This window comes from Cyprinodon tularosa, unplaced genomic scaffold (genome assembly GCF_016077235.1).
Source record: "Cyprinodon tularosa strain WSP-4 unplaced genomic scaffold, ASM1607723v1 ctg43, whole genome shotgun sequence".
NCBI lineage: Eukaryota > Metazoa > Chordata > Actinopteri > Cyprinodontiformes > Cyprinodontidae > Cyprinodon > Cyprinodon tularosa.
In genome coordinates this window covers 1021531-1033882 of record NW_024039152.1, presented here as the reverse complement: position 1 = coordinate 1033882, position 12352 = coordinate 1021531, and the positions used below count along the sequence as shown (strand labels likewise).

At 40.4% G+C, this 12352-nt stretch overlaps 1 protein-coding gene across 1 annotated transcript in view; it reads right to left on the bottom strand.

Annotated features, from left to right (window-relative positions):
* Positions 1 to 12352, bottom strand: part of thada (THADA armadillo repeat containing) — a 116038-nt gene continuing 103686 nt past the window's right edge. The window contains exons 36-37 of the mRNA XM_038299501.1: positions 3405 to 3580; positions 1 to 600 (exon numbers count right to left, since the gene is read on the bottom strand). Coding sequence (XP_038155429.1) covers positions 277 to 600; positions 3405 to 3580 — 500 coding nt within the window. The 3' untranslated portion in view covers positions 1 to 276. The remainder of the gene's footprint in view (positions 601 to 3404; positions 3581 to 12352) is intronic.

The window sequence follows — 12352 nt, the reverse complement described above, 5'->3', positions numbered from 1 at the left end:
ACACAGATTTAGCAATATTTCGGTATTTCTTTCTTTTATTTAAAAACAAGTTTTGTCATCCTTTAAATATTATGCACAGTTATTTGTTGGTCTGTGAACTAAAATCTTCATAAAATTCAGTCTGGCTGGCAGATTATGTAGGAGGATGGGATTCAGTTTCATTTCAGTTAAAACAAATAATAAAAAATAACTTTAATGAGTGAGACACAACTGTGAAATAAAACAAAGCAGCAGCAAAAACAGGTTTAAAAATGTATAAAAACTTAAAAATATGAATTAACTGGTTAATGTGAGCCTAGAGAGCGCATCCAGAGCCAGCTCCGCCCTGTGGTGGCGGAGCGTCAGCCGAGCGTGCTCCATGGTGGAGGAGAACTGCGGCAGTCCTGGCAGGCGGTTCAGAGCCTGCTGGGAGATGAGCACTTTGTTCCGGGCCTGGGTTTGAAAGTGAAGGAGCTGGTCAGGATCCACAGCTCCAGCTCCTTGGTTCTGTTCTAACGTGTCGATGAGGGAGCAGAGATGCCGGTGGAGCAGCTTCACCCACTGCAGCGGCTCGGCCCAAAGGTTCAGCTCGCCCTTCTCAAACAGGAAGTCCTCTTCATCCTGGTCACAGCAGGAAGGACTCAGGTTAAGTAGACTGGACTTTGAACCCAGCTTACATTAGTTTATCACCTTGTTTAAAGCCGGACTTATTCTGAGAAACCATTTTTAAGCCGTAGAACGCAGACAGCAATGTTAATAAATAAATAAAAAATGAACCTGTTAGATGATAAATATCTTGTTCCTATGAAACAAATTATGCGCTGATTAATTTAAAGGTTTTATCCATCAGAACATGCTAACAGTGGGAGCTGAGCATTAAAAGCCCCAATCATTACACCACTGCCACCATGCATGATAGTTGGTTTTATTGTATTTTTGCTGATATGAAACTATTGCTGCAAACAGGCTCTTCCAGAATTCTTGTGGCTCATTTAAGTCAAATTTTCAAACCTGCTGCTACATTGTCCTCTCCTGGAGGCCTTTCTAGACAAGCTGTCATTGTTCAGTCTATTTTTAAAACTGTCTTTTCCTGAACTTTATAATTAGATATGCATAATGAGTTTTACACAATGATCTTTGGTCATCATTCCTCGGATTATTGCAGTTTGAATTTGGGGGAATATCTTTGGAGTTCTTTTAATGGGATGCTTAGCAACCAATAAAACCACTATATTTTATACAAAGGTATCGAATCACAGATCTAAGTGCAACAATAAATGAACGTCAAGTAAGGGTTGTTAATGCACTGAATGTACCTCATGGAAAGTTGACAATAATCAGACTTTCTCTGACTGATTTTATTCAACCCTTCTCCACTCCATCACATTTCTTACTCCATCACAGAAAATAATAATTACAGAGTAGACACTAAAAGTCAATTTTAGATTATTAAGAACCTGAATAAAACACAAAACAGATACTTTTCATTAAGTCCTATTGTATAAAACCTGAGAATAGAAACAGGGTGTACTTTCTTTTCACCATGACTGTCTATTTAGGAATCCATGGCCTTGGTTTATCTTTTAAAAAGTCCAAATAATCTGTTGGACTGACGGGCAGCCTGACTGTGTGGGTGGAGAGCAGAGACCTTGGTGTCTGCTGTTTTGTCTGCTAATGGAAGCAGAACAAAACAAGAGCAACCAGGTAGAAAACTGGACTTGTTCTTTTTTTAAAAAACAATAAAAACAGTGAGCCTAAGACAACCTAAACAAAACACTATATGACTAAACCAGCGTGATTTCTACATCTCCTATTCTACCATTAATAGATTAAACAGAACTGGCCTTTTGTTGAGGATGAACTTCACCAGGGACGTGTTTAGGAACCTATATTTTTGGGGGCTTATCCCCAGGTGAGATGTTTTAGTACATGGGCAACAAGAGTAAAAAATAAATAAATTGTTTAAAGTCCTTGAGTAGATTGGTTTGACATTTAAAATGCACCCATTTGGAGTTTACTTTGGTTATGTCTTTTTAAAATATATTAGAGAATAAGCTAATTGAAGATACAAATGTCAACAAAGCTCCGTCTCTGCATCAAACTGGCTATGCTATGTCCTCAACTGATCTGGAACAACAGAACATTATAGATTGAGATTGGTGGATAGCTGAACCCTGCACAGGCCAGTAGCCTAACAATATTGTTTTAAGTCAGCTTTGTATGCATTAGTTGGGTGAGTTCATAGATGCATGTTGTCATTACTAGCTGAAAGAAATATCAAAGTCACAATTTCCCATATTTTAGTAACCTACTTAAACTCTTAGTTGTTCTGTTAATGGAACGATGGTACCCACTGCCACCCACAACATGATGTGAGAGATTCAGAGAGAGGGAAATCAACATAGGCAGGCAGAAAGTGCTCTATATATATTTAATATTAACTCAAAATGACCTTTATAAAAAAATTCCTAGTATTTGATAGTTATTTGAACATGAATTAAGCTACTTTATAAAAGCCTGGAACTCAACGCTAATTCAGACATTTTGAATTCAGAAAGCTTCCTGGATGGGAAGCAAAACGTCTTCAAACTTGGAAAACAAAGACCAGTGGTTTGTTTTTTTAACTTTAACTTTTTGGAATGACGATGACCTAGATGACTAGGAATCTCCACCAGCAATTACGACTATATAAATCAGCCTTACGTCATTAAAATTCATAAAAGTCAATTAACAAAGGCACACAGTGGACGAGGCTGTGTGTAAATTAAATCCAAGGAGTATCAGCAGCTTCAAAGATCAAAAATTAAATATTATATTTACGCCTATATTCCAGTTTTTAGTTCTGTGGGGATCAGTGGAAACTTTGTGCATGTGTGATTTTCTTTTAAGGGGAAAACAGGAGAGTCACCATTCTTTCTCTGCAGATGTGGGCTGAAGCTGCTGCGTCTCACTATCGGTGTTTTGGAGGAGGAAGGGGCTCACTCACATCTCACTGAAGACAATAAACTCAGAGCAATCTGTGCTTTCATGCAGTCAAAGTCTCCCACAGAACAGGAAATAGTCGTCAGAATTGTTGCTAATCGCCTTTTTGTTAAAAAAATCAGCTCCCAGGGTCTGAAAGGTTGGGCAACAATGCTGCCACCAGCAGAGCAGCCCTCAGGTTATTGATGGGGGGCATGCAAGCCGAACACAGTCCACAATTTACATTATGACTGTTGACTTATTGAATGGGCGCAAGAGCTGATCTGGCAATAAAGACATTAGTTGGTTTGAGACAACATTTAGGGGAGGCTTTAGCCCCCTAAAATAGGCCTGAAGAAGAACACAGCTTACAGGCTTTTATCTCACAGAGATCTTAATGTGTTAAAATTCACCTGTATATACTTTATCTGAAAACGAAGGACAACCTATAGCAAAAGGCTTACCAGAGGCAAAGCTTCATCTGCCTCCTCCTCATCGCAGCCATCCTCTTCACCCATCAGCCACTGCATTAGGGTTAGAATGCCTGCACCCAGCTGCCCCCAAAGCTTAAACATCACACACAGGAGCTGCAGGGTCAGGTCCAAAGCTGCTAGAGGACAGACGGACCCACCGGCTACATCTGTGGACAAAAGAAATAAAAACATGTTTTTACAATGGCATAAAAGAAGTTTAAGATGCTGTGCAAATAGAACATGTTTGGGTTTTACAAACAGAAACGGCTTTTTGTTCCATTTTTTTTTTCCAGATTTTTGCTTGGGAGAATAATTTAATGCTTATCTGAAGACAAACAGTGTTCTCCATTGGAGTCATGCTCTTGTTTTGCTGATTTGTGCAAAGCAATGCATTTTCCTAATGGACAGTACTAATAAATCAACTCTGAGGACAAAATGTTCTCTTGCCGTCTAATCTATCTGACCAGAAAACATGTCCCATGATGAAAAAGCGTATCAGCATTAGTCTCTTCACCTTTAAGTGCTCATAACTGTTGCCTTTGGCTACATCATGCAGGACGTTTTCCTTCCATCATGATTTGTTATGTTTCCGATCTTTGCTTTTCATTTCCAAAAGCGTTTGGCCATTAGACGGCCCAGATGTACGTTTTCTCTGCCTATTCTCCACTTGTACCATCAGACTTATTTAGTTTGGTGTGTGGTTGTGCGGCTCATTCAAATGATTGAATCCCGTCCTCAGCAGGCCATCAAGTTCAGCATAAGCCTGTTAATGATCCATTCATATAAATCAGGTGTGTTTTAAGTGGGGAAACATGCAAAACATACAAGGCAGCGGGTTCCAAGAACCTGGATGAAGAAATCCTGTTCTAATGTTTGCTGGTTAATAAACAAACAGTAATCCGAGAACTTTTAGAGGACTTTGACGAAGACCTTTTGGAAAGCTGGAAAAAAACAGAGCAGTTGGCATAATGAGTCCAATCTGCACCTAAACTGGTTACAGTGTACCAATAAACTCCAATCATGTAGAGCACATATTGAAAGACATGTTCTCACTAATTAATGCAGGGCTGACGCCGTAGAAAACCTGATGCTCGTGCATATTTTCTTTAAGGCTTGGACAGCCTTCCGAGAAACAAAACTATAACTCATATAACCAGCCATCATGAGGGGTGTGGAGAGAAGGTTCAAAAATAACGCTGGAAGCTGCAGCAGAAGTCCCATGCAAATATGAACGAATCTCCGGGAGCTGCAGCGAGGCTTTTCTTACATGATGAAGATGGAACCCTACAGATTTATTAACAATAAGATTGTCAAACTAATATTGTTATCTGATAATGATAATTTAAGTAAATACGAAAAAGGAGGTTTTTAAAAGGTAACTTCATTAATAAAGGTGAAAAGCTATTTAAATCAACCTTGCCCAATGAGGGAATTCGACTTTCCTCTAAACTTTTATTACCATCCTTTCCGCAATAGATTATCATAACTGGAAGCAAGTCATTTACATCACTCCAGAAGAAATATGGCCACTCCTTTCAGTAGAAGTGTTTTAATGTAATGCAAATCCTTTTATTGTCCCACAATGTGGAAATTCGTTCTCTGCATTTTGACCTATCCCCATGGGGAGCAGTGGGCTGCCATTGTTTGGCACCCGTGGAGCAATCAGGGGTTAAGGGTTTTACTCAGGAACCCAGAGTCGAGGCTGTGGGGATCGAACCGGGTACTAGCAACTCAGTCCCATTTGAGGGTTTTCAAGCAAAAACCACCTGTTTTAGATTATATCAAAACATCCAAATAAGATTTAACTTCAGATTTTTCTAGTTCATCCCAATACCATCATTCTGTTTTCCTGGACCATTCAGATGTGGACTCGGTGCTTTGAATCACTCCTCCACTCGATAACAAGAGTGTACCTGAGCTTCAGCTTGATGAACTCATGATGGACGTGTCCTTGAACCAAATGACGTCACATTTCAATTCGGTTCAGTTTATTTCTATAGCGCCAATTCACAACACATGTCATCTCAAGGCACTTTACAGTTCACCAGATCATACGGTCAAATTGAGTCAAAGTTTTTTAAGGAAAACCAGTTGATTGCATCGACTCATTGACTCGAACACAATCCCTCACACTAAGCATGGTAGTAGCGACAGTGGACTCCCTTTTAACAGGAAGAAACCTCCAGCAGAACCAGGCTTAGTGTGAGCGGCCATCTGCCGAGGACGACTGGGGTTGAAGAAGAACATTTGGCCTCTGTGAGGCGTCCATGCAGACACTATTTCCCCACTATGGAAACCTGTAACTATGCAGATAGCTCCACCCAGAAAACACGATTAGCGATCAACAGCTCCTACTGGCGAAGGTACACAAATGCAAACATCCAGAGACGTCCTATGGGTTAGCCCATAAATACCACAACTATAAACAGATTGTTGAGAAACTCCCGGAAAGTAAGATCTTGGATCTGTCCTAGAGCTCCCATTAATGCAGAATGTCCCAATTATTCAATCTTAACTGGATCATGTGAGGCCTGCTGTTTTAGATGCTCTGATTTCTGTTTGTGACCTCATGGATCAGTCATTGTTGCACTCTTGGAGTAATTTAGGTTTGTTAGCTGCCCCTTGGAAGGTTTCCACTCATTCTATGCCTTCCCCCTGGATTACTTTTCTCACTGTGATTCACTGGAGTCCAAAACCACTGAAAAGGTGTTGGTGTTAGGAAGGTTCTAGTTAAGTGGTCTCTGGGTTCTACTGGCGTCCCTTAAATTAGAAAGAAACCAACATATTTTGGTTGAGAAAAAAATGTAACAAAAGGTAATCATTGTATTGTTGAACATGATTTTTAGAGAATTTTATAGAGAGTACAACAGGAAGTTTTTGATCTTTTCATATCACAATAATTCGTAAATGTAATGGAGGCTTAGAAGCTTAGACCAAAAATACTTAAGGGAGCATAGGGGGCAGAAACAGAAGGACCAGCAGAGAAACAAAACAGCCAGCTGATACTAGATGTCTGTGTGAAGTGCTGCGCTCCCACCGTGGCCTTTCCTGCCACAGCTGTCACCCTGATAACACCACAGACTTCAAAAGACTTCGGGAGCCACCAGCCAAAACATTACCACTGTGGGAATGGAGGAAGGAGCGAGTGACGGTGGAGGTGTACGACTCACCCCGCCACCACCCGCACACAAACAATTAAAACCACACAAACAAGTTCGTAGTCGCTGGGACTGCGAGCCCAGATTGCTTTACATCTCCAGAGAGGAGGCGTAAAATCGAAGCAGAGCCTGAAGTCTGAGCATGAAGGGAAAGCCACTCTGTGAACTTACCGGCCCGTTGATTGTAGTGTATTAGAGGAGATTTAAGAGTTTAGGAGGCAGAGTGACAAATTCCTTTCTTTACCAAGAGGCCGCCTCTCTCTGAAACAGCCCTGCCTCTGAAGTTAGGCCTCAACCATCCACACATCCCCGCCTTCCCCAACATTCAGGGATATAATAGGAAATTTTAGCTGCATGGAGTTTATCATCTTTCCTACAAAGGTTTCACACATCGCTTGACTTGATTTCCCTTCCTTGAGCTTTTGCAGCCGAATGCCTCCTTTCTCAAAGGGATAGTCTTTCCCTTGGTTGGCAGATTGTGTGTTGGGTGTGTTTTTACGCTGAAACACCAGCAGAAGATCTGCTTTGACAACATCAATTGGTGAATGAATGGAGGGAGGCTGAGTGTGTGTAATGCGGAGGCGCCCTTTGCTGTTCTACCGGACGTCGGTTGACCAACTTAAAGATCCTAATACCAAACTCTTTAGATTATATAGATTATTACCTTTTCAGAGGAATCCTTCTATTTTTATGGTAGAAATACCCGACCCATTATAAGCTTATTTATAAGACATGTGGAAGGGTGGGTAAATGGACAGAGGGATCAATGCTGTGGAGGAGCGATTTTATTTGAATGACCATGTTCGATGCATGCGTTATAGAAATTATTTCAGCCATTGTTCCTCCTGGCCCTTGATCATTTTCATGGTTACTTGCAGCATTTTACTGAAAACTTAGAAAGTATTGTCATTATAGGTATCTGGTAATCCAGACTTTGTGTCCCTCATTTCTTCTGTATCCGTTAGCAGTTTTAACAGTGTCGTAAGTACTTTGAAAGACTGGTGTCCGTTTTCTCTTTTCACGATGTTGGTGAAATATTTCACAACTTCCAAAATTTTTTGAGTATTATTCAAGATAATATCAGCATAAAAAAGATGGAGTTGAATTCTGTAGTAGTGTTACTGCAAAGAGAAGAGCAGAACCAAAATAAACCAGGGTGTTACAAAAAGGGGCTTTTGTGTAGAACGTTGAAGAGGCAAACATGCCCACTTGTAGTTGGTTAACCCGTGTCATTGGCGGCAACAGTATTTTATAAGTTGTTAACTTCTCTGTTTATGCTTCCGCCTCATTGGAAGGGGATCACTTATATGATCAGTTTTAATAAGCTAACAATGTTTTTCTGGTCATGAAACCTTATAAAAAGTGAAAAGACAGACAAAACAAGTAATCTAATAATGTGTTACATCGATTCCTTTTCTTTTGAGGAGAGCCTACCTTCTTTTACTGATTATCTTAACACAGAGTACTACTTATCTTCACCATTCTTATTGTTGGGATAAACATATAAAGCACTTTCACTAACGAGAAAGTTCAAGACTTAAAGTGTCACAAGTGGCTCTTTGGGGAATGTGAACCTATAACTGAGGAACAATGAAGGTATTTTCCATGAATTAGTGCAGCCACATTGTTTCTCATTAACGGTGATGCCATTAGTCACCTGAATGAATTAAAAGGGACCTTCGCTGTTCCGTAATCCACACTGAGTCTCTGCAGCTGGAGGAGGTGTCGGGTATCCCATTGAAAGGAGCATGCGGGGGACTGGGGGGGTTTACTGGTGGCATGTCAGGACACTGAAATCAGAGAAATCCCAAACACTTCCTGCTCCACATGTACTTCTGTTAGGTTTGGGAGAGGAATTTCATTCCTTCAGTTGCATTCTTACTTTCTGGTTGCACAGAAACCATCATGTAGCTCTCTCTGCTACATCTGTCCCAACTCTCATTCAGGGCTTATTTTCCCCTTCCAGGATAAATGGTGAGGTCTGTACAATAGTGATCAGAGGATCCAGAGGGCCTTAAAATATTCACACCACGTTTTTTCTTCTTACAACTTCAAACTTTGATGTATTTAATTAGTATTTTAAGTGATACATCAACATAACTGAGGATTTTAAAATTGTTTTTCTATATTTGTATAATTGAAGACTCAACAACAATTATGGGTGATCTTTCCTGGAACTTTCATCTTCCGCTCTCTCACTATAGCAAACGTGCAGAGTGAATACTGTTCTTTCAATTTTAAAATACACAATATTTAAGCACTTTTTATGATTGAAACAAACCTAAGGAAGAGGAACATACAGTAGCTATGCCTTCTCCATCTTATTTGTGCCAATTGGATACAGTCTTTAATTGTTTGACCTTTGTTTTCCGACTACTGCCACCTGCTGGACTGTAGGGGTAGTGCAATTCTCTTCACATCTTCCCCATACGTCACTAGGATGATTTAGATAGTTTTTTAAATGGCGCTCCAGTGCAATGTAAAGAAAAGGAACCCACAGCTGTACACATCTAGTTACATGATCACCTATTCCTGAATTTAAATTGGACAAATTGTTTTGGACTTTGAGTAGCGCCTTCTATAACATGAATATGCTCTGACCTAAGGCATTCTTTTGACTCTGTCTATATTTAGGAAAGCTGTTTTAAGGAAAGGTAAACCTAATTCTCAATCCCAAGTCTTTTGCAGCCTCTTACAGTCATTCTTCAAAGACTGTTCTGCTTTTAGCTCTATCATACTTCTGGTCAACAGCTTTCTGCCCCTGTTGAAGACCTTCCATGTTTATAGTAAACTTCTGCATCTAAGATTTGTGTAACATCATCTCCTGCAGTATATTAACCAGGATACTGTGAAAGTTTTGGTAGAATATGGATAATTCATGTTGCTACTTTGCTTCGTCAGCCAACTGCCTGTTAGGAATTGGATTATAACACAAAACCAATCTGCTTAAGCTGAACATGTAATAAGTTTAAAGTTGTGATCTCAAAGAAGCAAATTTTGAAAGGCTAAGATACAAAGAAAAATACAAAAAAGACGCCAAAATATCTAAAAGCAACAAGCCCAATGGCAGCAGGAAGAAAGTTTCTAACAGTCCTTCTAGAGATGACCCATTAGTTGCAATGCTTCTGTAACTGTCCTCTTTCTTCTCCCTGACTCTGATTAACATTGCCAAGAAAAACATGTTGCTACTTCATTGGGGGCAGTGGTTTGTCCAAATACAATTCCAATGGACAGAAAAATATTGTTACAAAAAAGTCTGGAGAAGTAATTTAAGTGGTATTCAGTCAAAGCAAAAGTTACTTGCTATCTGCTTTGAGATAAAGCTTTAGCTGCACAAAAACAATTGCTTTTGCCAACCAAGACAAAAAAAACTGCACCTCCGCCCCCAGCAAAGGTGAGAGGAACAATCTTTCTTCTTCAAAAGAGCAGTCACACTCTCAGCGTGTGCTGCAGACGCTAAACTGGAGCCGAGACTCCAGGAAGAAAAGGTGTGAGATAGAGAAAGAGGTGTGAAATAAAAACACGCACTTTACAGCCCAAACTTCCTCTGGTAGGGGTGGAGGGGGGTAGTGCAGAGACCAAGGGCAACAAATGCAAAAGGATACATGAGAACAGACAGTGCTAAAGCTGATGAAGTGGTGAGCATTACCATAAAGTCTGGTCAGGAAGTATCCTGGAAGTTCTTGATTTACAGTGTTTAAGTCTCTAAGTGAGTTTGACTGAATGAAAGGATGAAATGCAAGGCAAAGGCTGCCTCAGCAGGAGGCCAACACAGGCTCCAAAAAGTCTTCATCAGGGAAAACTCAGCATTATACGCTGTTGTTTGCGGCCTACCAGAGGATTTACACATCAAGGATGATGATGATCTGAAGTGGGCTAAAAGAAAGACAGTATTTTCTATTTGGAGTTAGAAGAGCAGATTGAATAAATCATAGATGGAAATATTTTTTTATAGAGTATCAATCTTTAAAATATTTTTACTTTAGGATGTTTAGGCTCCACTTTCAGACAGAAAGAGACAATCTTCAGAGTGAAGTAAACATCAGACAAACAATAATATTCCTAATGTAAGTCAGAAGCAAAGTGGAAGAAAAATAATACCTTTAAAAACTTTTTTTTTTTTTGCATAACTCTTGAAAATATGTGGCTGAGAAAACACTGTAAAACACTTGAGATTGAAATCTGAATTAATTTAATCACAATTGAATTTCACCCATTCTTCCATGCAGAATACTGGAAGCTCAGTCGGGTTAGATGATGAGAATCTGGTAACATATTTAAGTCTTGCTTCTCAGCTGGATTTAGGTCTGAACTTTAACTTGCCCACTCTAACATTGCCGTTATTTAAACCGCTTTGTTTCAGCTCTGACTGCATTTCAGACTGCTGTCCTCCTTAAGGGCTGTGTATACTTCCACAGCAGTTTGTCACAGTTAGCTTGTCGCAGGTGTGAAGCATATATTTTTGATTTATGCCCAATTTTGAAGCATGGTCTGCGCTATATTATACCATGTCACAACACCAGAGGGACAATCACGAACTAGCTGTGGGTCTAGATATGGCCGAGGCATTGAGGAAGAGGAAAAACGCAAGGGCCAAGTTTGTGCAACAATGGAGGGACATGAGGGCGAAAAAGAGCGAGGATCAAGGTGGAAAAAGGGTCATAGCGTTCTCGCGCACCTCGCTCCTCTAGCTGGTCCATCTTCATTTTCTACAATCGCGGTCATATAAACAAAACAAGCCGGTAGGGTATCTGCAAATTAGACCCCTTTCCCACTGTCCAAAAAACCTGTTTAAACGTGTTCTTTAGTGGCAGTGGGAACAGCTAACCGATGCGTGTCTACACAGTCAAACGACTTGGCAAGCGACCCACGTTAAAATCGCCTCAGCTCTGATCGGCACGCTGTGGGAACACCAGACCAAGGTCGACCTGCTACTTTAAGTAATACCAATGAGTGCAACATACTGAGGTCAACACACCTCGCCGGTCACGTCTGACCTAACAAGCTGAATCAACCCATTAATTTACATTTGATAAACATGGCGCAGCACTGGTGTCAGATAAAAGAGCGAATCAATAAAGCACACTCACTACGCCCTGGCTTCCTTACATGTTGCTCTCCATTATTTACTTCCCTAATTTCTGTCGCACTGGTGAGAGCATCAAGGCTAACCCAGCATGACGGTGTTATCAGACATGCAGCTGCAGGGAGACAGAGGCCAAGCAGCGTGCCAGAGAGAGAGGTTAGACGCAGCTTTTTTTGCCAGTGGGAAGGGAGCCAAATGTCGATTGTTAATGGGTCGGCCAATGTTTGCAAAACATGTGTTAACATGCTACTTTCAGTGTGAAAGAGGCTTTAGAGAAACAAAGCCAAAGGTCGTCAACTCTCCTTTAGCTCCCCTTCAGCATCTGAAGTCATGATGCCAATAATCTGAAAACTTCAACAGCATTCTCTCCCCTAAAGTCAGAATTCTGATTACAACACTATACCAGACCTCCATATGGAAGGTGGCTGCTACTTGCTTTAGTATTATTACAACTTTCCTAATTTGACTGTTTTTAGCAGTTCATTACTACCCATGCAACATCTAGTCCTCATGACAGGATGCTTACATTCTGGTTATATTTTTAAAATATCACATGAAACGGGATTTTGTCATGTGTTTTGTAGCTTAATGGCCATATAAGAACACATGAAGAGTGTGAGCATCCACAAGCAGGGAAGTGGAACAATAAGTAATGCTCTTTGGTTTTGGTTTAAGTAAAAAAGAAACTGAACATA